Source organism: Miscanthus floridulus, chromosome 11 (genome assembly GCF_019320115.1).
Source record: "Miscanthus floridulus cultivar M001 chromosome 11, ASM1932011v1, whole genome shotgun sequence".
NCBI classification, from domain to species: Eukaryota; Viridiplantae; Streptophyta; class Magnoliopsida; order Poales; family Poaceae; genus Miscanthus; species Miscanthus floridulus.
This window is the reverse complement of record NC_089590.1, coordinates 15910795-15936531: the sequence shown is the minus strand read 5'-3', so window position 1 is coordinate 15936531 and position 25737 is coordinate 15910795. Positions and strand designations below refer to the sequence as shown.

Genomic DNA, 25737 nt, shown 5'->3' with positions numbered 1-25737 from the left:
ATGTTGCTTGTTCTACCCGTCGATGCCACAGATGAAGTACTTGCAGTAGGCTTTTGTATTGTCTTCGCAACTGAATTTATGGGAGCAACTCGAGTCTTGTCACTGGATGATGGCGTAGGAGTATGTGGAGATGGAGTTGTAGCCGTGCGTTGTTGCCATGAACTAGCTTTCCCTACAGAAGCATTAGTCCTTGCGCTAGCACGTCGTCCCTGCACTTCCCTTTCAGCTTTACAAGTAAGATGAAACAAACAGTTTACGATATTGTATTCTTTGTAAGCGAGGATGTCCTGAATTTCCCGATTTAACCCGCCCAAAAATCTAGCCATAGCAGGTTCCTCATCCTCCTCTAAATTACAACGCAACATACCCGTTTGTAATTCCTGATAATATTCTTCTACACTTTTAGCACCTTGTCTCAATTGCTGCAACTTATTTATCATATCACGAGCATAATAAGATGGAACAAATCTAGCTCTCATGGCTCGTTTCAGCGCATCCCAAGTTTTAGGTAGTTTATTAGGATTTTTCTTGCCATATTCTATCCACCAAATAGAAGCAAAATCTGTAAACTCACTAGTAGCAGCCCTAACACGTGTAGTCTCAAGAAAGTCATGGCATGCAAACTTTTGATCAACAGCAATCTCCCAAGTAATATATGCATCAGGGTCATATTTACCATCAAAAGGAGGTATCTTAAATTTAATCTTACTGAAGGCATCGTCATTATTGTGTACCTCGCGTCGGCTGTTGCCACCCATACCTCTACGGTTGTGACATGGACGATGGCGTTCACGAGTGTCTCGATCATCATGTTCAGTATCACCAGTGTAGTCAACGTCATCACCCCCATCCTCGTGACCTGCCTCCTTTTCTTCTTTATACTTCTCTTTATCATCATTGTGCAAGGCATCAAAACGCCTTAGAAGAGTGATAAGGCTTTTGTCCACACTAGCAACAGATTCCTCCAAACTTGCGAGCTTGTTATTGGTGGCAATCTGCGTTGCCTCCAACTGCCCAAGCTTTTCATTTGTCACCTGCAAGTCGCTATCAAGGCCCTCGGTGTGCAGCTTCACTTTCCTTTCAAAATGTTGTATCATCACCTGACCCTGTCATGGTTCAAAGGCAAAGACAACACGAAAACAAGTGAAGAGATAAAAGCCCTACAACTACTAGGAAGTAGCTACAGCAAGTCGCTCGCTCTCAACTTGTTACATAAGTTCTTACCAATTCTTACTTTTTCGACAGTAGGGGTCGCCTACCAACAAGTCTGCAGCAATGGATGAAGTGTATCGGTGCCGCAGCACAAGACCTGTCAAGCTGTAAAATATGTGGAGCTATAGGTGGGCTGAAAACAAATGAACAACTAGCACCACGTTAGTTATAAAAAGCAAGCTGAATAATCGTTCAACTGGCGGTACTGTGCTGGTCCTAGCCTAGACTGTGCTAGAGACGCGAGCCTAGACACAAACGAAGGCACAACGCACCACCTGAAGCGAACAAACAATCACAAAACAGCCCCTTTTTTTCTTTCTCTTTCTTTTTCTTTTTTTTTCTTTTTCCTTTTTTTTGCAGGGGACACTCAAAACTGATTATATGAATAGAGAGATGACAAATGAGCAACTCACCACTCACACTTTTTCTGAAAGTGTAGGGGTATAAAGGTAATTAAAAGATACTCTCTCTCTCTCTCTCTCTCTAGAGTAAGATCACTCGAAGTATGGTATGACTTGAGTCGTTCGGTCAACAACTCAAACTTGGACTTGCACACAGCAAACAACTTAGATTCAGAAATAACTAGATCACTGAAACCTACTCAGATTCGGAAACAATGAATCACCGAAATCTACTTAGATTCAGAAACAATGGATCACCAAACCTGCTCAGATTCGGAATATGGTATGACTTAAGTGGTTCGGACAGTCACTCAAACGTGCACGATTGTGACTAGAACGTGACAAGAACTCGAAACTCTAAAGGACTAAAACTAAGACCAGCAACTTGACACAACCGATGCAACCGACGACTCAACAAGCCCTAACTAGGTAGCACTAGCACGGCCCAAAGGTTTATAGGATTGCAGGAAACTAATCTACTATTTTTTGGCTTTTCTGGACTGTAGGAAAAATAAAAACAGTGAAGAATTGCAAGTCTCTCACCGATAAACCTTGCTCTGATTACCAATTGATATGAACCCGCTAGGGTTTGTTGATGATCTTTCGATGAGAGGCGTGAGACAACTCGATTTGGTGGATGGAGATGACATTCACGGCCCGACTACAGCCTTCCAAGACTGTGCCTTAGCAACCGATACACCACCTCCAAAGGCCGTCACGATCTTGTGGAGCGCGACAACAAGCCACTAGGGCTCCCATCCTGCAAGCAATCGAAGAACTAGCAAGAACAAGGAAACAAGCACTGAATTTGCAAGATGAAATTGAAAGCCTCAAACTGAATCTTATTATGAGTGGGGTTCCGAAGACAAGGAGATGGGCGGCTGGATCAACACGCGCGCCTACAAGCAAGTAGCAAAGGCTAAACTTGATCTAAACAAAACCTGAGTGTCTTGGCGGCGGCCAAAGGGTATATAACATGGGGTGGACGACCAACAAGGTGTTTGGGTCATACTCCAACCCTAAGACACGTCCCTAATGGACCCTAAGACGATACACAGCCCATCGGACTAAAATAAGGTGACGTAGCACCCTAGACATAAAGACCTCTCGACAGTAATTGAATAATTGCCGATGCTGCCGAACAGATATGGACGTGGAACTGGTTCCATATGAAAATAGACTTGATAAGCTTCCCAACAAGTCCTAAAGCGCCCGAATCTGACTTCGTATACAACCGTGGTGATGGTCACAAGTTGGTGCCTTTCTGCAGTCCGAATCCAGCCATCGCGAATCCTTCTCCCTTTCGGTCTTCTCCTTGGTTCCTAATCAAAACAAGAGTGCACGCGTTTCCAAGATCTAAACAAGATGGACAGGAGCTCAAGAGGCAACTCACTTGATGATTAATTTTACGAGCACGAGCATGGGCACGAGTAAGAGGACCAGCGATAGGTACTAGTGTCGGCGCGGATGCGTCGTCGATGTTGATGTCCTCATCAGGACCGGTCCAGCGTGTTAAACATTTTGTTATTTTTTGCTTACGCTTATGACTCTTTTGTGTGATCTTTCAAGATTATAATATGAAGAGATATTTGGACTTTTATAAGTGTTGCCTTTTATGGTAGCGCATTTGTTAGATGCGGAGCACTACAATATCCCTTGGAAGAACGATGATGAATCTACCTATTGAAGTCTAATCTCCATCCTTCAAACCATCATGCCTTGATGATAGGATCCCTAAACCCTAAACCCACATGTAATCCATGTGCAACACCCTGATCTACTTTTGAAACATCTAGATGCAACTCTTGCAACGTATGTCTGAAGGTAGATGAAACACTTAAAACATGCATCTGAAATACTTGTAAAAACACATGAAAACACTAGAAAACCATTACAAACATACGCAACATTCAGATAAAACACTTGCAACATGTGTGTAAAACATGTACAACATCCAGATAAACACACTTGCAACATACACCTAACAAACTGATGAAACATTGGGGATAGATGCTTGCAACATACGTGTACAACCATTACAACATATGCAACATCCCGATCTACTTTTGCAACATCCGTATAAAACACTTGCAACATACCTCTAAGATATCTAAAACATTTGAAAAACGCTTGCAATATGCATCGTATCCCGGTATGGCCTCCGCCGTCGTATGCATCCGGGCGCCATAGCCGTAGAAGGAGGTGAGGCCGGAGGGCTTCCACGCAAAGGCCCGGCGCTTCTCATTGCGCCAGCACCGCCTGTCGGTGTCATCGGGCTCGAGCACGCGTGCAGCGTCCTTGGGTGGCCAGCTCGTGACCAAGGAAGCGGTCCCTACGCGCAGGCGCAACAGTGCCCAAGCCGTCAGACAAGGCGGGCGGCGGAGCAGGAGCAACGGCAAAAGGGAGGTCCGGTGGAGAGTAAGGATGGCGCCAGGCATGCGGCCGGCGCGCGCCGCAGCAGTCGCTGTGGACCACACCGGAATCTGCGGCGACGCGGGCAAGTGGAGGTCGCGTCTCTGGAGTGGAGATTGCGTCTAGGCGAGTGGATTTTTTTTAAAAAAACTTCTGGAGTGGAGTTGTTGAGGGCAAGACGCAGTGGGCCGTTTGGCCCGTCGCGACCCATGACAACGGGAGCGTCCGGACGCCCTAAGCAAAGCATTTCCGTTCCGACATTGTTTTTTTTCATAGAGTTTTTTATAATAATATGAAAATATCACTCCTTGACATGGCAGACTCATGCCTGCTATGTTAACATTGGCTCTACTGCTCTCTTGCCTACTAATTTAACGCATTCAAAATTCATCGAAGTATAAGATGATATCGAGATATTTGTTTAAGATACATGGAGCCTGTTCGGTTGGCTGGTTCGTATCGTTGCTGGTTCATGAAGAAGTACTGTTGGCTGGTTTGTGTGAGAGAAAAATACTGTTCCGGCTGGAAATTTACGATCGTTTACGACAAGCCACAGCCAAACGAACGTACTGACGTTCCGTGACCCTTCTAGACACTGAAACACCTTCGCAAACTTATTGCACCACTAGGCACTAGCAGCAATGGGTCATCAAAAGTTTTTGCATTCTATATTTGCATGGACTTCAAAACCTCAAAGCTGTAGAGTAAAAAAGCAAAAGTTTTCAGGGACTACTATCAATTCCATGTGTCTAGTCGAGTTTGGTTGTACAAAAGCAGGAGATACTTTTTTTTCACAAATGTGCTTGGCACTTATTTCATTAAGATGACAAGCAGGAGATACTTGCGCGCGTAATTCTATCAATCCACGGACTTAACTTTGTTTGGATGCGATTTTTTTTCTGACACCAACGAACACAGGCACCACACCACACCACACCATGGTTCTTAAATTCTACTACTACATTTCTACTCGACTCGAGGGAGAGGCGAAGGTACGTTAAGGTCTGGCCTCCGATATGATGGTCAGGCTGCAGAAGCAGGTCCTGGACCGGCCGGCAGACGGATGTTGATGTGCTTGGTGTCGTCGCTGCGAGCCAGCGAGAAGGTGGCGTCGGCAGTGCGGTTGAGGTAGGTGACGGAGAGCCTGTACTCGCCGAGGAAGGCGCTGAAGTTGAAGGAGCCGCGGTCATTGGTGGCGCCCAGCACCTCCTTGGTCTGCCACTCCCCCAGCAGCCTGTCGACGACGTCTCCGGCGGGGAGGTTGGTGAAGTTGGCGTCCGTGAGGCACATCTGGTAGCAGCTGGCGTTGGCGCCCATGGCCGTCCACAGCATGATGCCGTCCACGGACGGGTGCGCGAACCCTTCGCGGAGCACCTCCTCCAGGTAGTCGGCCTGCGTCCTCTGATCGAAGGCGGCGCTGATGTCGATCTCGGTGAGCCAGATGGGCAGCCGGAGCGTGCCCAGCTTGTCGAGCACGGCGCGTACGTAGGGGATGTTGGGCTTGCCGAAGTGGCCCTCCAGCCCGATGCCCTCGAAGGTGACCCCGGCGTCGGCGAGCTGGCGGAGCCTGGAGACGTAGGAGTCGGCGCTGGAGCTGAGGTCGTCGCACGCCTCCACCACGTTGAAGTCGTTGAGGAAGAGCGTGGCCAGCGGGTCGGCGCGCTTGGCCGTGCTGAAGAAGTCGGCCGTGGCGTTGCCGCCGAGCCGGTTCTCGTAGAAGTCGAAGTGCAGCATCTCGTTGCTCACGTCCCAGTGCACGAAGTCGCCCTTGTACCGGGACAGCAGGCTCTCGATGCGCCCGGCCACCGCCGCCTTGAGCTGCGACCCCGTCAGGTTCTTCACCCACGCCGGGGTGTACTTGGGGTCCTCCCAGAAGATGTTGTGCCCGCGCGCCATCACGTCGTTGGACTGCACGAACTGCAGCAGCTGGTCCGCCGCCGCGTAGTCCTCCTCCCCCGGGGACGGCTCCGTCGCGTACCACTTGAGCTCGTTCTCGAACACCGCCGCGTTGAACCGCGCGTTGAACCACTCCTGGTACGGCTTGTTCCCGATGATGCTCTTGCTGATGGCGGAACCGAAGGGGAAATCTGGGGTGATCTGATGCACGGCGACGTTCGCCCCGACCACGCGGCTACCGTTGCCGTCTGAGACATGGACGTTCACGAAGCGCTTCCGAATCTGGCAGTGGCAGGCATACCATCGTCAGCAGTCAGCTCCATATTAAATTTGCTTGCTGCTACGTCTGATATATATGATAGCAAATAATGTATAATTATTTTGGTTTTACCAGTTGGATACGGTCCTCCCTGTGCTGATTCCACTCATCAGGTGAGAAGGGTTGCAAGGAGGCGCTTCTGATTGAGATTGTCGAAGCATTTGGGGTTGCAGTCTGTGGCAGTCAATTAAAACACGCATGAGAACAAAATTGCTGAATTAGTCACCTCTGTAAATTCAAAAATATAGTTGTAAACTTATAATATCTAATATTCGCTATGTTCTAAATTATAAGATTTTTCGGATTTTTTCTAGATACATAGCTTTTGTAGACACCTAAATCTATGTTATGTTTAGATAAAAAAGTAAAAAAAATATATAAAAAAATTTAAAAATACCAAAATATGTTATAATTTAGGGAGGAGAAAGGAAGTATGAGACTGCAAAAGTGCATTCCAGGACTTATTATCTTCTAAAACTTATCGATGACGAAAGTTTTAGAACTCTAACTAAATTTTGATCAGAACGTCAAGTATTTCTTACCAAAAGCAAAAGTATATATTGTTCAACGTCAGAACTCACCTGGAAATAGAGGACCGAGGTTTGAGACGGCGAGTTGAGAATAAAACCTCCTTTGAGAAAAGACCAGCAGTCGTTTCGCACGATAGCTGTGCCAATGCATTGTGATGCGGCGTTTTCTAGGGTCAGGATCTTTGCCTTCACATGTGCGCTCTCTGGTCCATCGATTTTCACCCAACCTGGATATAACAGTGCAGCATCAAGCACTCACCATATTGCAAGTTCGCAACAATAAAGCAATGAACCTGCTGCTATATCATTACTAGTATCTCCCTGACGCGGCCAGGCCGCTTGCGCCTTGGACGCACGCACGGCGGCACGGGAGAAGGCACGGCCGCCCGTTTTTGCCCATGTTCCGCGTGCGAATCTCGCATGCCCACCGGTGGTGGCCCGGAAAGTTGGCTGGAACCACAACCACTGGGTGGGCCGACGGAACATGCGCCGGCTCTCCTCCCTCTTTTATTGCTCGCGCGGTGCCTCTGTTTCTACCGCTTGGCTGCTACTGTAGCTCCTGCCCGTGACGAGACGCTAGACGCTGGCTGCTGCCTCAGGTCGGTTTCGGCCGCCTTGATTCCTCCGTGTCGCTTTCCTGGATCTGAACGATCGATGTGCGTCTACTTCTACGGACTCATTCGTTTCATTTCTCTTCTCGCTAGCGCCGTGTTCGCTTAGCTTAAAAGTTATATTTTTTCGAGTCAACGAATAATATTTTTTTCTCACAATAAATTAGTCAACAGTACTTTCAATCATAGCTTATTAGTCATACGAACAGGACATAGGACGTTTCTTATTCTTATTTCGGGTCGTACGCTGCTAACAGAGGCAGGGCGACACAGTGGTGCAGTTGTGCTTGGAATGTACCAGTGGTAGGGGGTAATAAAGAGTGAAAATAATAGAGAGTGAAAATAATATTTTTCTTTCACAACAAAACTTATCAGTCGACTTTAATACCAGCCGAATACCCCCTCTCAGATCTACGAGCGAGCTCGTGTAGAGTTTACGGTGGGTCCAAGGCTGTAGTTGGAAGTAATACTTGCAAACTAAGCTTATCCCGTCCGTTCTCTTTCGCTCCCTTTTCTAAACAAGTTTGCAGGCTAAAGAAAAGGAAAAATGCCATGACAACTTCTCATGCCACGCCTTCCCTTACTGCAGGTAATTGATTGGAAATTACACGGTACTACTCTTTAATACAACTGAAAGGTGATCTCAACAAGAACGCGGTCTTCAGATCTGAGTATAGTTGTATGTTTGTTTGTACACGGGTGGTGTGAGTGATGTGCGTGTGTTGTGTGGACGTGCGTGTATACGAATAGATGCTACAGCTGTACTCAGATGAGAGGCAATAAAAAAAACTGAAAGCAAGTGTTGTACAACTATATATAAATAAATAATAAACTCTATGTGTTTCCCTCCCTTGGAAAGGAAATAAAAATCATGGCCGAACTACTGATTAATTAAATTGCTCAGAAAATTTGTTACTATCGTCGTCACCATGGCCGAACAAGTAACAATCCACTGTCAAAGTCGAACTACAGTACTTCTAAGAGATATGCACATGAGCATGCAGCGGTGAAGAACTTACAAGAGAAGCTGTATGCAGTTGCCGACGACATGTTGTAGAGCACAAATGCCGGGGAGTAGTTCCCTTCATCCTCTGTTCTGAAGTCTGTTATTTTGCTCGCCCAGCGCAGGACGCCACCATTGTACAGAGCAGGCTCTGGGTGAGGTTTGCACTGAAAACAAAGACAAAAGTTCAGCAGCAGCAGCAGCAACAGAGAGAGAGAGAGAGAGAGAGAGAGAGAGAGAGAGAGAGAGAGAGAGAGAGACGATGCATTTGCATACCTCAGTGTAAGCTCTATAATCATATCGCACTCCATCTGCAAGCACGCAATATAAATATCAATCCAACAAACTAGGGCCCAAAGTAAGTTCGATGCATGCTAAGTCTTTTCCCGGAGGACTCACCAGAAGAAGCTCGTCGAGCCATGGATGCAGCCATGAGGAGAAGCAAGGCCAGGATGAGCACCTGCCGACGAGCAGGACGAACAAGTGCCCTCGCTGCTGCAGCCTCCATGAGTCTGCAGATCCTAAGGGTCAGCAACAACGCAAGAGCTAGCGAGCTGTAGAACACTAGCGTACAGTGCGTGCGTGCGTGCTCCTGCGGTCCTGCCGCGCGTGATTCCTCCTCCTCTAGCTCTCTCTGTCCTTTGTAGTTGCCTAAAGCCTTGAGCACTAGAATGTTTCCGAGGGTTGAAAAAAATCACTGAATTATTTGCATGGCTGTGTTACGTCAGTTTGTCTTATAAATGTCCATGCAGCTCGAAGCACGCTAGCTCGGCACGAAGCACGCTATTTTGGCCCGGCCCAAACACGGCACGGCCCGATGGTTAGCGGGCCTGGGCTGGCCAGGCCCGATGTTGCAGGCCGTGCCTGGGCCGCTACTCAGGCACATGGGCTGGCACGGCACGGCCTGACTTTTACAATTAGGCACGACTTTGGCTCGGTGACTACAGTGGCCTGGCAGCCTGCTAAGAGCCCAACTTCATTTTCTGGTAACCCTACTGCCTACTTCATTTCCCCCTTCCTCCCTCTCCCCCCGCCGCCGCACTCCCTGCGAGTCGCGCTTCCACGCCCCCGCGGCCCCGCTCGTGCCTCGCAATCGCGGCAGCCACATCGCTTCTCCACGCCCCAGCGCCCCCCTCGCGCAGCCGCAGGCGGTGGCAAGCGCGGTGGCCGGCCTCCACGCCTCCCCTCGCACGACTCCTCCCTTCGCGCAGCCGCATCGCTCCTCCTCGCCCCCTCGCGCAGCAGCAGGCGCAGCGCACGCGGTGGTGGCAAGCGCAGTGGCTGGCCTCCACGCCTCCTCCGGATCTAGGTCTAGGGCGTCGGCCTCCTCCACATCCGGCTCGAGGTCGAGGATGTCGGCCACCTCCGGATCCAGCTCGAGGTCGAGGACGTCGGCCACCTCCGGATCCAGCTCGAGGGCATCAGCCTCCACCACGCCTTGCGGTCTTGGCCTCCTCCTCCCCGTCCTCCGTTCCCACCCTCTCTCTCTCTCTCTCGCTCTCACCTGTTTCGGGTTGCTGGGCTGGCCTGATCCCCACCTCGGACCGTGCTTCTCGGGCCGGCCTGGCCCGAAAAACGGCCCAGCAGGTCGTCCCTGGGCCGGGCATTCAAGCCGGGCCCGGCACAGGCCCGTGCCGGGCTGGACCGGGCTGACCGGTTGGCCATCTATAGTTTGTCTCCACTGGCCGGGTTCATTCGCCTATTATGTTACTAGCTCCAAAATGTGTCACTTAATTACTTGGTATCTCTAACAGTATCAGATTACTACTACAGCTAGCTTAGTGGCATAGCCATGGCAAGCATGCATGTTGGACTTTGCATCGTTTTTGGCCGTTTGTAGACGTGGAGGCCGTTGCCTTGCTCCAAGGCAGCAGGCTAGCTAAGCTCCAGTCTGGATAGACAGCAATACCCACAAAAGGTTTGTGGGAGTAAAAGAAAAGGCCCCGCAATGAGACGTGGGTGTGAGGGAGCCTGTGTGAGGCCATATACGTTTTGGGAGTAAAAGAAAAAGGTCCAGCAGAGGAGTGACTGAGCAGCAGCAGTGGTGGAGCTAGAGCAAATTAAAGGATGATGTACTTGTTTTATGGGTGCATATGTTTATATCAGGGATGATGCAAATATGGTGAAATTTAAGCCAAAACTACTGTTTTTTTTTCTAATTTTAGGTGGTGCATTTGCACCACCTATGAATAGTGTACCTTCGCCACTGCAGCAGGGGATACGGTAAGTGCGTGATTACCCAACTTTCGGTTTCATGTACTTGCACGTGTCCACGAAATCCGCGAGTTGTGAAAGATAGAGGCGTGTGGGTGCCGTGGTCAGCAGCTATATTATACTACTTTTGAAGAGAAACAAGGTTGACACCTCCACAGCACTGTATATTCTAATCTGGAAGATTGATTATATGATTATTATTCCAGCAAGGGATGCTAGCTGCTATATGTTACTCTTACCCCACATGCCGGCATCGTACCTACCTACCATCGTACCTACCTACCATCGAGTCCACTTGCCAACAAGCACCCTTCACTTGGTCTCCATGAACCAATCGCATATGTGTGCATCGGTAGTTTGGTACCTCATGTTGTAAGCATATTGTACTACCGGATTATTATCGTAGTATAACTTAAGTGGTTTATAGATGTCGTCAACGACTTTCAAACCGGAAACTTTTTTAGCCAGTTCACCTACCCCGTTGCTTCATAACACGCTACAAACTCGACATACATTATGGACGATGTAATGACAGTTTGCTTTGAGCTTTTCTATGAAATACCTCCCCCTGTGAGAGTGAATACATATCCAGACGTGGATTTTCTATCATCTCCCGCATAATCAGAATCTGAATATCCCACTATATGGAGTGAATCAGATCTTATATATACGTCATCATGACGCTTTTCGTTCTTTGCAAATAACGCAAGACTTTCTTTACAAATTTCTAGTGTTCTGTTTCAGGATTGCTCTAGAATCTGCCAAGTAACCCGGTAACAAATGCCAAGTCAGGGCGCGTACATACTTGAGCATATTGCAAGCTTCCGACAGCTGAAGCATATGGAACCGCTTTAATTTGATCGATCTCATATTTGTTCTTGGGGCATTGAAAATCTCGATATCTGTCGTCCTTGACTATAGGAGCAGGTGACGGACTATATTTGTGCATACTGAATTTCTTTAAGATTCTTTCTTTGTATGCCTTTTGTGATAATCCTAATACCCATTTACTTCTATCTCGGTGAATCTCGATCCCTAGAACGAACGAGGCTTCACCAAGATCTTTCATATCAAATTTTGAGGACAAAAACTTTTTTGTCTCCAGTAGTAGACTAACATCACTACTAACAAGTAAGATATTATCCACATACAGGACAAGGAAGATAAACTTTCCATTCTTAAACTTTGCATAGACACAATTGTCCTCTACATTCTCTTTAAACACAAAATTCTTTATTATCTAATCAAACTTCAAGTACCACTGTCTTGAAACTTGTTTTAATCCATAAATGGATTTCTTTAGGCGATATCCCATCTGTTCTTTTTCTTCCATGACAAAATCTTTCGGTTGTGCCTTGTAAACATTTTCCTCCAAGTCCCCGTTGAGAAATGCCGTCTTTACATCCATCTGATGTAATTCTAAATTGTAATATGCCACTAATGCCATTATGATTCTGAAGGAATCATTATATGAGACTGGAGAACATGTCTCATTATAATCAATCACTTCTCTTTACGTAAAGCCTTTATAAACGTAATAATGTTCTCACCTTTCTTTGCCATGATCATCTTTAAGTAATCGGGACAATCTTTCTTATAATGTCCCGTCTTCTTGCAATAGAGACACTGATCTTTCTCTACTATAAACTTGTTCTGCTGAAACTGATGCAGCATGGGACCTTTTCCCTTTGGCTTTGAGGAGGAGTTAGCATTATTATTCTTTTTCTTGTTGTCTTTCACATAATTGATAGTGCCACCATTGGCAGCTTTTATTCTCTCCTCCTCTTGCACGCACATAGCCATGAGCCTCTCTAAGTCTCACTTCTCGGGCTGTATGTTGTAGTTGATAACAAAAGTGTCAAATTCCTTTGGCAAAGAAGAAAAAATCAGATAGATAAAGAACTCTTCTTTGAGAGCTAGATCCATTGGTTTTAGCTTGGATGCCAAATTGCTCATCCTTAGTATGTGCTCTCTTATGCCACCATTTTCAGAGTACCTCTCTGTCACTAGCTGCTTTATCAGCTAGGTAGCATATGTCTTTGAAGAGCTAGTGAACTGACGCTTTATTCTATCGAGGTACTTGTAACACCCTAGGTGTTAGCCTTGCATAAATTGACTTGTATTGCATGAGCATGAGCATCAAACGTTCATATTTGAGCTTTTATAATTGAAACATGTGATTGAAACATGCTTGTTATTTCATGTCCCCTTGTATATATGCATATGATCATGAGTGAATACATGTAAATGATGGATGTGAGTCACTAAAACATATTAGCTACACTTATGATGACTAGTGGAACAATGTTCATGAAGATCATTTTGTCTAATCAAGTACTTAAGTGATGTTATGCATATGGATCTAGATAGCTCTATGTCTGACCAATGCATGAAATGAGTGTGTGACCTTACAAATAGCTTAAACATGTTTAGAAGATCATTATGAACAACTTTGGTATTCATGGTTAGGGCTAAAGTGGTCACTAAGTCATAGTTCATGAATAAGCCATCTTTTGAATGTAGCATGTTTGATCAAGTTTGAACTATGTGCTAGAGACTTTGTATGGAGGTGGTCACTAAAGCAAAGTTGTAGTATTTGATAAGGGGAACAACTTTTATTTTTGGGTCATAGACTGGTTTAGCCCCTAACATGGTTGAATTAGACTCATAAGAATCATCAATTCCCTGTTTTCAACACTTAGAGATTTTCTAAGTCATATACCCTGACAGTGCTGACACGCTCGACTTTGGAATGAAATAACTCGAGCTTGGTTGAGAATTAGGGCATGAGTTCTAAATAGAAAATGGAGCTAGTACATAGGTCTGTAATTTATGTTTAGGTTGTTTGCACTAATAAGCAACGGGCCAGGAGATTTTGGTGCTTGAAATCACGTTGTCAGGCTTACATCGAGGCGCTGATGTCTGAACCCGCTCGTTCTTCGGTGGCCGACCGGCTTCAGATGCTGGCCGCCACGTGGACGCGAGAAGGCCACGCATCACCGCCAGTCTGTCCAGCCAGGCAGTGTCGGGCCCGAGCGCACCCTTATCACCCCTAGTGCTTGCCCGTGATGCCCGCACTCCCTTTTTGCCTTGCACTGCCTCCTCCTTCACCGTTCGTAGCAGCGCAGCACCGCCGCAGCACGAGCAGCGTCGCTGTCTCCATCATCGGCACCAGCTCACTCCGCCTTGTCCATTCGCCACCACAGCCACTCCACTACCATCACCAAGTCTCACCGCAATCGCCTGTGCTCACCGACAGCGCCTGGTAAGCCACCGTGCCGTGCATGACCTCACCGGAGCATCACCGCCGAGCCTCGTCGTCGTGGCCACACCAGCTCCGTCCATCATTCTTGGTGTTTTCTTGTGCGCTAGGTTCTCCATGGTCAGTAGATGCTCGTCCGAGCTTTAGTTTGAGTCCCTATGGTCACTACCGGCGTAGCGCCATCGACCCGCACCGCCGCGCCGCCATGGCCATCACCGTCAAGCTCCGCGTCACTAATCCATCCAAATAACTAGCCTAGCATGTGCGCAAGGTCGAAGTGGTCACCGTAGATGAGGTGTCGTCGCCGGTGAGCTTGCCGTCGGCGAACTCTGGCCACACGAGTGTTGAGCAGCGCCACTGCCCTGTTCTTGTTTCACTGACGTGTGGGGTCGTCTGACAGTGGGTCCCGTCTATCAGCGACTGTAGTGCAGTAGGCTAGTTCATTTGTTTCTGTTTTTGTGTGCAACTTTGAAAATTTATAAATTGAGCTATAGAGATCCAAAAATTGTGAACCAAATTTTGTAGTGTTCCTTAGGAAGTTTAGTATTTATGAAAATATGACATTAGCATTTGTAGTAGATTTTATGGAAGATTTAAAATGAAACTTGAAATGTGTTTTTAAATACATGTAAACTTGTTTATTTTATATCTAGAGTTCCTGTGCTCCAAAAATTATGAAATTTGTGCGGTGAGCTGTTCTTGACAAGTATAAGCTCTGGTAAAAATTTGGGGGTCAGTGCATGAATAGATTTTTAGTTATAGATTTTCCTTTTATAATTAGGTGATCCTTGTGTGAATTTTTATAAATTATTTATGAATCTAGTATTCATGAAATTTATTGGAGGTTGTCCTAGTACCATATGGATGCTAAGAAAAATATAAATTCTATTGCTTGACACTTTTCACTAGGGTTTTCTATTTATGCTATTTTAAGCCTTTATGCCTTGTCATTTTTGCATAGGATGTTTTACTTGCTAAAATGGAATGAAACTTTTACAATAGTCTATTGGTAGCTCTAGTAAGCCACTGTAAATTTTTGAGAATTTATGATGCACCTTTGGTATATGTTTATTATTTACCCTTATTATTTAATTAAATTAAGAAAATCAATTAAATAATTAGATTGTGATTAAGCATAATGTTTTCTATGGTTGTTATGATGCATAGTAACTGTTGATGTCAATGGTAAGGCTTAGAAGCCATTGATTGTATACAAATAACTAATTATCGCTTATTCATTCAAATACAAGACTGCATGTATAGTTTTGATTGTGTGGATGATTTCGTATGGATAATGGTCTCTACTGTAAAACTTGTTAATAACAAAGTTGTAGATAACTTGCTAATCTACCTTGTGTTAAATTTTCACAGTCATAGGACTTAGGGTTTTTGAGTTCTAGCTGTTACAAGTTTGCTGTCCGAAAGGTTTACTTCCTGGACAGATTTGATTGAATGATTTCGTAGCTGCTGTTTTGCGGTATAGTAAATGCATTGTTGAAGTAGTTGATTAAATAATCAAGAAGAGATATGCACACATACTTAGTAAAATGTGATGCACTTGTTATTACTTTAACACCATGTTGTTAAGAATGCTTACAAGAATCCATTCACCATGTATCACCATACTATACTTGTCAACATGAATGCATTCGCAATATCTCATATCATACTCATGCATCTAGGATCGATAGAGGAGATAACATTGTTGGAGTTCAACGAAGGAGAGGAAGGAGACCAGCAGGAGATTCCTCAAGCCGTAGCTCCCAAAGGCGAGGAGCAGACCCCAGAAGAGCTTCCGGAGTGCCCTGACCACCGCCCCACTTCTTTTCTGAAAGGCAAGCCTCGGAGTATTCTAAGTCTCCCAGTATTTTACAAAATATTACTCGAGTCCCTTATAATTGATGCATTAGGTTATAAGAGTTGATTGGAACCACTGGTGCATATAAACTCCTTGTCCAGAAAAGTACCTTTAACCTTGTATAGGTCTAGGATCGAATATATGCTTAGCCATGCTTAGACCGGTAGAAGTCGGGTGATTTTCTGTCACCTGCGAGATATAGGTGGATACCGAAGTATGGTTGGCTATATTTGCTATCATGGAAAAAAACCATGGGGTAAGGTAAATCGAGGTCGGATGGAGTCTATGGTAGGTTAACTCATGTGATTCCGTCTGTGCCGATTAAGGACCGTACCGTTGTTGGACCTTTTGATAAGATTAAACGCATGCCTATCACTTAGCTGGCTGGATAACTCGTTTCGACCGTGAAACCGAGTAGCTCAACTCAGGCCGAGCCCCGCTCTATAAGCGTGCGCATTCTGGATGGTAGTAAGGATGTGCGGGGAGCCAGACTGAGCCCAAGGGCAGGCTGGACCTGAACATCCTGGCATTTGGTGTCCCTAATTGTGCGGCGCTGGGCGAACCCGTGAAATGTGTACTTGAGTTGTACCAAAGGAGACCTAAGGCTACCGTAGCTGGTAGACCCGGGTTTGTGTTAGGAATAAATTCCCAACTGATTGAAATCGATTCGAATCGCTGTCTCTCCCGGATAGTGAGAAACTTGGCTAGCTCCAACCTCGTAGTAATTGTATTATGGAATATGATGGTTCGAATGAACATGGAATTACAATACCTGCTATGGTTACTATTGTATGCTCTTAAAATGATATACCATATGTTTGGCATATGATAGTTGCTAATTTAGAGATGGATAGTCATAATTAACTTGACAACAGAATTATAATTGTATAACTGAGTTAATCACTTTTTATGCAAAATGTTGTTGAGCTATATCCACTTATACAGCCTTGCATGATCCTTGGAGATATTTTATTTCTGGTTTTTGACGGGTAAGTCTAGCTGAGTACCTTCTCGTACTCAGGGTTTATTTTCTCATTATTGCAGATGGCACTTTTTATCATGGTTATTGCAAGAGTTGCTTCTATCCCGCTGTAGATGAGGAGTAAGCCTTGGGCAGGCTTCTTATTTAATCCCTCTACATGCTTTTGTGAATTGTGATTGTATGTTGGCATTGTATCAAACTATGTTGGCAAATGCTGCTTTCAAACTTAATTTGCTTCCGCTTTTATTTATCAAACTTGTTTTGTAATAACTTGGTTTCATACTCTGATGATGGAAATGTATCTGCGAACTTTATGTAATATGCGACATGTATGTTGAATCATGTACGATCTTGGTTGTTGTAAATTGTTTATCGAGACCCATCGTGGTACTCGACGGACTATCGGGTTTATATGAGTTCAAGTATGACAGTGCGACCGCTTGCGGGCTGCCATTGTACTTGTACTCTTATAAATTGGTCAGTTCTGCGATAGTACTCGGTGACCGTGTCACACTCTAGGATTGAGCCCATAATTGCAGACTCAATCGTGTTCTTTATCACAGCCAAACATTTTTTGTTGGCAGTGATCCACTTTCTATGCTCAAGGTCATAAGATATCTTTTGGGATGTAAAATATCTCTCTAGTTGCCCAAGCGGTATCAGCCTCGTTTGTCTCCCTCACCGATACCACAGGCTCAGTGGGACACGGTGAGGTGACTATCCAGTCCACCTCAGCCAAGATGAAGGCTATGTCAATTTTTTTCTTCCACTCCGTGTAGTTGTCATCTTTGAGAGTGGGAATCTCTTTGATACAACCCATCAAGTTGTATCCGCCTGAAAATACAATCCATATAGAGTGAGAACATAAACATAATAATAACAATTGCATGCCTTGGTTTCAACGTTGGTCAAAATTATAACATATAATTGTCCTCTACACTAATTCTACATCACCATTGGACAGAAATAGAATTAATGCATGACAAAACATAATAATATTGCCATTAATCAATGTTGGTCAGAATAATAACAATATTATAATAAACTAAAAACATATCCATTTTTCAAAATTAAATTCTCCCGTTGGTTCAAATTTAATAATGAAAATAACAACTTTAAATACGCAGCAGAAAAATAATTCAATTTAATGAATTTTACCCACAGGAAAATTCTCTTTTCTATTTACTTTAAGTCATTTATCCATTTTCTAGAAAATAAATATTTACTGGAAAAAGAAAAACAAAAAATAACTCATTTCTTTACTGTTCCTTCGGCCCGACCAAGAAATCGCTCCGGCCTTTTTCTGTTTTCGCGCGCGCTGCCACCCAGGCCGCAACGTGGGCCTGGGCCGACAAAGTGCCGCGGGCGCGCACCCCACCTAGGCCGAAACTGGCCCAGTCGCGCTCCACCGTCGGATCGCATCCGATGGTCGCCTGGCCGTCTCGCCCGAACAAAACCGCGGACGTCGGTCTCGCCCAAACCCTAAACGCTCATTTGCGCCTCCTTCTCTCTCTCACTCTCTCAGCGAGCGAGCTGTAGAACACTAGCGTACAGTACGTGCGTGTGTGCTCCTGCGGTCCTGTCGCGCGTGATTCCTCCTCCTTTGCTCTCTCTGTCCTTTGTAGTTGCCTAAAGCCTTGAGCACTAGAATGTTTCCGAGGGTTGAAAAAATCACTGAATTATTTGCATGGCTGTGTTATGTCAGTTTGTCTTATAAATGTCCATGCAGCCCGAAGCACGACGACTCGGCACGAAGCACGCTATTTTGGCCCGGCCCAAACACGGCACGGCCCGATGGTTAGCGGGCCCGGGCTAGCCCAGCCCGGTGTTGTAGGCCGTGCCTGGGCCGCTACTCAGGCACATGGGCGGGCACGGCACGGCCTGACTTTTACAATTAGGCACGACTTTGGTTCGGTGACTACAGTGGCCTGGCAGCCTGCTAAGAGCCCAACTTCATTTTCTGGTAACCCTACTGCCTACTTCATTTCCCCCTCCCTCCGTCTCCCCCCGCCGCCGCACTCCCTGTGAGTCGCGCTTCCTCGCCCCCGCGGCCCCGCTCGTGCCTCGCAGTCGCGGCAGCCACATCGCTCCTCCACGCCCCAGTGCCCCCCTCGCGCAGCCGCAGGCGGTGGCAAGCGCGGTGGCCGGCCTCCACGCCTCCTCTCGCGCGACTCCTCCACGCAGCCGCATCGCTCCTCCTCGCCCCCCTCGCGCAGTAGCAGGCGCAGCGCACGCGGTGGTGGCAAGCCTGGTGGCCGGCCTCCACGCCTCCTCCGGATCTAGGTCTAGGGCGGCGGCCTCCTCCACATCCGGCTCGAGGTCGAGGATGTCGGCCACCTCTGGATCCATGTCGAGATCGAGGACGTCGGCCACCTCCGGATCCAGCTCGAGGTCGAGGAAGTCGGCCACCTCCGGATCCAGCTCGAGGTCGAGGAAGTCGGCCACCTCCAGATCCAGCTCGAGGGCATCAGCCTCCACCACGGCGCCCTTGGCCTCCTCCTCCCCGTCCTCCGTTCCCACGCTCTCTCTCTCTCTCTCTCGCTCTCACCTGTTTCGGGCTGCGGGCTGGCCCAATCCCCGCCTCGGACCGTGTTTCTCGGGCTGGGCCAGCCCGAAAAATGCCCCAGCAGGGCGTGCCTGGGCCGGGCCTTCAGGTCGTGCCTGGCACGGGCCCGTGCCGGGCTAGACCGGACCGCCCCGTTGGCCATCTATAGTTTGTCTCTACTGGCCGGGTTCATTCGCCTATTATGTTACTAGCTCCAAAATGTGTCACTTAATTACTTGGTATCTCTAACAGTATCAGATTACTACTACAGCTAGCTTAGTGGCATAGCCATGGCAAGAATGCATGTTGGACTTTGCATCGTTTTTGGCCGTTTGTAGACGTGGAGGCCGTTGCCTTGCTCCAAGGCAGCAGGCTAGCTAAGCTCCAGTCTGGATAGACCGCAATACCCACAAAAGGTTTGTGGGAGTAAAAGAAAAGGCCCCGCAATGAGATGTGGGTGTGAGGGAGCCTGTGTGAGGCCATATACGTTTTGGGAGTAAAAGAAAAAGATCCAGCAGAGGAGTGACTGAGCAGCAGTGGTGGTGGAGCTAGAGCAAATTAAAGGATGGTGTACTTGTCTTGTAGGTGCATATATTTATATTAGGGAGGACGCAAATATGGTGAAATTTAAGCTAAAACTACTGTTTTTTTTTTCAAATTCTGGGTGGTGCATTTGCACCACCTATGAATAGTGTACCTTCGCCACTGCAGCAGGGGATACGGTAAGTGCGTGATTACCCAACTTTCGGTTTCATGTACTTGCACGTGTCCACGAAATCCGCGAGTTGTGAAAGATGGCGTGTGGGTGCTGTGGTCAGCAGCTATATTATACTACTTTTGAAGAGAAACAAGGTTGACACCTGCACAGCACTGTATATTCTAATCTGGAAGATTGATTATATGATTATTGTTCCAGCAAGGGATGCTAGCTGCTGTATGTTACTCTTACCATCGCACCACATGCAGGCATGGTACCTACCTACCATCGAGTCCACTGGCCAACAAGCACCCTTCACTTGGTCTCCATGGACTAATCGCATATATGTGCATCGGTAGTTTGGTACATCATGAGCATACGGTACTACCAGATTATTATCATAGTATAACTTAAGTGGTTTATAGATATCGTCAACCACTTTTAAATCGGGTATGAACTTTTTTAGCGAGTTCACATGTCCCGTTGCCTCATAACACGCTACAAACTCGACATACATTGTGGACGATGTAGTGACGGTTTGCTTTGAGCTTTTCCATGAAATAGCCCCCCTGCGAGAGTAAATACATATCCAAACGTGGATTTTCTATCATCTCCCGCATAATCAGAATCTGAATATCCCACTATATGAAGTGAATCAGATCTTATATACGTCATTATAAGGTTTTTCGTTCATTTCAAATAACGCAAGACTTTCTTTACTAATTTCCAGTGTTCTGTTCTAGGATTGCTCTGGAATCTGTCAAGTAACCCGGTAATAGATGCCAAGTCAGGGCGCGTACATACTTGAGTATATTATAAGCTTCCGACAGCTGAAGTATATGGAACCGCTTTCATTTGATCGATCTCATATTGGTTCTGAGGCATTGAAAATCTCCATATCTGTCGCCCTTGACTATAGGAGCAGGTGAGCGACTATATTTGTACATACTAAATTTCTTTAAGATCCTTTCTATGTATGTCTTTTATGACAGTCCTAATACCCCATTACTTCTATCTCGGTGAATCTCGATCTCTAGAACGAACGAGGCTTCACCAAGATCTTTCATATCAAATTTTGAGGACAAAAACTTCTTTGTCTCTGGTAGTAGACTGACATCACTACTAGCAAGTAAGATATCGTCCACATACAGGATAAGAAAGATAAACTTCCTATTCTTAAACTTTGCATAGACACAATTGTCCTCTACATTCTCTTTAAACCTAAAATTCCTTATTGTCTGATCAAACTTTAAGTACCACTGTCTTGAAGCTTGTTTTAATCCATAAATGAATTTCTTTAGGCGACATCCCATCCATTCTTTTTTCTTCCATGACAAAACCTTTCGATTGTGCCATGTAAACATTTTCCTCAAGTCCCCATTGAGAAATGTCGTCTTTATATCCATCTGATGTAATTCTAAATCGTAATGTGCCACTAATACCATTATGATTCTAAAGGAATCCTTACATGAGACTGAAAAAAAGGTCTCATGATAATCAATCCATTCTCTTTACGTAAAGCCTTTTGTCACAAGTCACGCTTTATATCTCTCTATATTTCTTTGAGAGTCAAGTTTTGTTTTGTAGACTCATTTACAGCCTACTATTTTGGCTCCTTTAGGAATTATTTCTAAGTCTCAAACTTTATTGGCATTTATAGATTTTATTTCATCTTCCATGGCCTCAAGCCACTTTGATGAATGGTTATTTCTCATGGCTTCTTCAAATGAGGTGGGATCATCCTTCATTTGAAATTTCTCAGTGTTGTATACTTCATAGTCAGTAGGAATAGCTGATTTTCTAACTCTTTGAGACCTTCTAGGGGCCTCCACATTTAGCACAACTTCTGTTTGAGGCTGTTGTTGCTCCCCCTCATGTGTAGCAATAGGTTCTACATGATCTTGAAGAACATGTTCCTCATCGTCATTCATTGTTTCCACAGACGAAATAACAACAGGTGCTGGCACCACAGTATCTTGCATTGTTGGTGTAGCGACAGCAGGTAGTGAGAAAAATGGCTCATGAATCATCGGAGTGGGCGCATATACCCGCTTCTCTTCAAGGTCAATTTCTCGAGCTGCCATGCTCCCCCTCATCATTTCATCCTCTAGGAAGACAGCGTGTCTCATTTCCACAAACTTTGTATGTCTGTCCCGACAGTAGAAACGAAAACCTTTTGACTTTTCTAGGTAGCCAATGAAATGACAACTTACTGTTTTGGAATCTATCTTCCCAATGTTTGGGTTAAATACTTTAGCCTCAGCAGGACTCCCCCCCCCACACGTAAGTGGTTTAGTGAGGGTACTCTTCCTGTCCATAACTCATACAGTGTTTTGGGTACCGACTTACTTGGTATTCTATTAAGAATATGAATGGCGGTTTTTAACGCCTCCATCCACAGGCTCAACGGTAAGGTGGAGTAACTTATCATACTGCGCACCATATCCATTAGGGTACGATTACGTCTTTTAGCTACTTCATTCTGCGGAGGTTCGCTCAGTGTAGAATAATGGGCTAATATGCCATTCTCCTGTAAGAACCTTGCAAAAAGGTCTAGGAACTTGGCCATATGGGATATGCCGACCGTAGTACTCCTCTACGATCGGACCTGACTATCTTAATCTTTAAATTGTGTTGGTTTTCAACTTCTGCCTTAAATATCTTAAATTTATCCAATGCTTCTGTTCTTTCTTTGATTGGATAAATGTAGCCATAACGGGAGTAATCATATGTGAATGTTATGAACGAATCATAACCATCCACACTCTTTATAGGAAATGGACCACAGATGTCTGTGTGAATAATCTGTAAAATTCCTGTGCTTCGTTTGACATCTTTTTATTTTTTTACATACTTTCTTTTTATGCATTCTCTATATTGTTCTAAATCTGAGAGCTCTAAAGGAGGAAGAATATCATTCTTAACTAGTCTTTCTATTCTCCCTCTCGAAATATGGCCTAAACGACAGTGCCATAATTTTAACGACGCATCATGAGCTCTCTTTCATTTTCTGTTTACATCCACAGACAAGGATACATTCTCATTGTCGCACGCAACGTTCCCATCATCGCGTACAATATTCACATCATCACATAGTGATAACAAATAAAGCTCATTTTATAAGATAGCAAGATCAACACATGCATTATTAAATGTTATCTTACAATTGCCATTTCCAAAATGGCAATCATATCCATCATTGTCCAAGCATGAAACACTAATTAACTTTCTCTGTAAAGCGAGAACATAAAGTACATCTCTAAGTAAAAGTGTGAAACCATCAGCAAGCTCTAGAGAAAGATCGCCAACGGCTTCTACATCTGCTCGGACTCCATTTGCAACTTTAACGTGTCTTTCGCTTCTTTGCGTAGTCCTCGTCGAACGGAATCCCTGTAAAGAATTAGCAACATGAACAGTTGCACCTGAGTTAATCCACCAAGTAGATTTCGAATACTGTACATATAGGGATTCATTTATAAACGTAATAATGTTCTCACCTTTCTTTGCCATGATATTCTTTAAGTAATCAGGACAATCTTTCTTATAATGTCCCATCTTCTTGCAATAGAGACACTGATCTTTCTCTACTATAAACTTGTTCTACTGAGGCTGATGCAGCATGAGACCCTTTCCCTTTGGCTTTGAGAAGGAGTTAGCATTATTATTCTTTTTTTTGTTGTCTTTCACATAATTGATAGTGCCACCATTGGCAGCTTTTATTCTCTCCTCCTCTTGTACACACATAGCCATGAGCCTCTCTAAGTTCCACTTCTCAGGCTATATGTTGTAGTTGGCAACAAAAGTGTTAAATTTCTTTGGCAAGGAAGCAAAAATCAGATGGATAAAGAACTCTTCCTTGAGAGCTAGATCCATTGGTTTTAGCTTGGATGCCAAATTGCTCATCCTTAGTATGTGCTCTCTTATGCCACCATTTTCAGAGTACCTCTCTGTCACCAGCTGCTTTATTAGCTGGGTAGCATATGTCTTTGAAGAGCCAGTGAACTGACTCTTTATTCTATCGAGGTACTCGGTGACCGTGGCACACTCTAGGATTGAGCCCACAATTGCAGGCTCAATCGTGTTCTTTATCACAGCCAAACATTTCTTGTTGGTAGTAACCCACTTCCTATGCTCAAGGTCATAGGACATCTTTTGGGATGTAAAATCCCTCTCTCTAGTTGCTCAAGCGACATCAGCCTCGTTTGTCTCCCTCACCAGTGCCACAGGCTCAGTGGGACACGATGAGGTGACTACCCAGTCCACCTCAGCCAAGATGAAGGCCATGTCAATCTATTTCTTCCACTCCGTGTAGTTATCACCTTTGAGAGTGGGGATCTCTTTGATACAACCCATCAAGTTGTATCCGCCTGAAAACACAATTCATATAGAGTGAGAACATAAACATAATAATAATAATTGCATGTCTTAGTTCCAACGTTAGTCAAAATTAAAACATACAATTATTCTCTACACTAATTCTATATCACCGTTGGGCAGAAATAGAATTAATGCACGATAAAACATCATAATATTGACATTAATCAATGTTGGTTAGAATAATAACAATATTATAATAAACTAAAACATATCTATTTTTCAAAATTAAATTCTCCCGTTGGTTCGAATTTAATAATGAAAATAACAACTTTAAATACGCAGCGGAAAAATAATTCAATTTAATGAATTTTACCCCCAGGAAAATTCTCTTTTCTATTTACTTTAAGCCATTTATCCATTTTCCAGGAAATAAATATTTACTAGAAAAAAAACAAAAAATAACTCATTTCTTTATTGTTCCTTTGGCCCGACCAAGAAATCGGCCCGGCCTGTTTCTGTTTTCGCGCACGCGCGCTGCCACCCAGGCCGCAACATGGGCCTAGGTCAACAAAGCGTCGCGGCCATGTGCCCCGCCTGGTACAAAACTAGCCCAGTCGCGCTCCGCTGTCGGATCGCATCCGACGGTCGCCCGGCCGTCTCGCCCGAACAAAACCGCAGACGCCAATCTCTCCTGAACCCTAAATGCTCATTTGCACCTCCTTCTCTCTCTCACTCTCTCAGCCGCAGCGAGGCGAGTCTGAGCGAGCAGACAACGAAGGGCGAGCAGAGCCTCGGTGCCATCGCCGCCCCCCTCACCGACGAGCGCGCTCCCCAGCAGGTGGGCGCGCCACCGTCGAGCGGTCTGGCTGTGGTGCCCCCTTGGCCAGAGCCCGGTGAGCAGCGCCCCTAGCTCGGCCTTCTTCTCCCCGTGCGCCGGCGAGCCGCACTACGGCGGTGTCAGCAGCGGTCGAGGCAGGCCTCCCCTTCCCCTTCTTCCCCTTCTAATTTGGGTCTAGTTTGTTCTTCTCGGATTCAACCGATTGGAGATCTAGGGTTAGGGTTTCACATTAGAGTTAGGGATTCGCTCTGTTCTTCTTCCCGAATTGATTGCGGGTTTAAGGTTCGGTTTCGAGTAGACTTGAAGTCGAGCCCTCCTTCTCTTCTTTCTTTCACCGGGTTAGGGTTAGGGTTGGGAAAACCCTCTTTCTTCTCAGATCCGAACTGGATCTGATTGGTTCTCTGCTTTCTTGTCTGTTTACCCGTTCTAGATCTAAAAACCCTAGAAATCGAGGCTCTGGTACCATTGTTGGACTATTCGGATCACATGGTCATAGATCTAGCCGGGTACATCATGTAAATGTATAGCATGTCCTAGTACATGAACTAGACAGAGATTAGAGGGGGGAGTAGTGCTAGGTTACCGACCATCGTAGGCCTTCGATCTAGAGGTGTCTGCCATGGGCGTTGCGTCGGTGTCT

General features: G+C 45.5%; 1 protein-coding gene across 1 annotated transcript; it reads right to left on the bottom strand.

The window, feature by feature from the left end:
- Positions 1-4879: 4879 nt before the first annotated feature.
- Positions 4880-8986, bottom strand: LOC136494183 (endo-1,4-beta-xylanase 4-like). The gene is made up of 6 exons (XM_066490342.1): positions 8784-8986; positions 8661-8695; positions 8401-8551; positions 6822-6997; positions 6313-6414; positions 4880-6203 (listed from the first exon to the last, which is right to left on the bottom strand). Exons 1-6 carry the CDS (start codon positions 8890-8892, stop codon positions 5049-5051), a joined length of 1728 nt encoding a protein of 575 aa, XP_066346439.1. The 5' UTR covers positions 8893-8986; the 3' UTR covers positions 4880-5048.
- Between the last annotated feature and the right edge of the window lie 16751 nt (positions 8987-25737).

What these genes read in the sequence shown, in the direction of transcription:
- LOC136494183 (XM_066490342.1), bottom strand. Translation starts at nt 8,892, where the DNA reads ATGGAGGCTGCAGCAGCGAGGGCACTTGTTCGTCCTGCTCGTCGGCAG. An exon ending in ATTATAGAGCTTACACTGAG is followed by an intron (nt 8,552 to 8,660) that starts GTATGCAAATGC and finishes CTTTGTTTTCAG; the next exon opens with TGCAAACCTCACCCAGAGCC. An exon ending in AACTGCATACAGCTTCTCTT is followed by an intron (nt 6,998 to 8,400) that starts GTAAGTTCTTCA and finishes TGTTATATCCAG; the next exon opens with GTTGGGTGAAAATCGATGGA.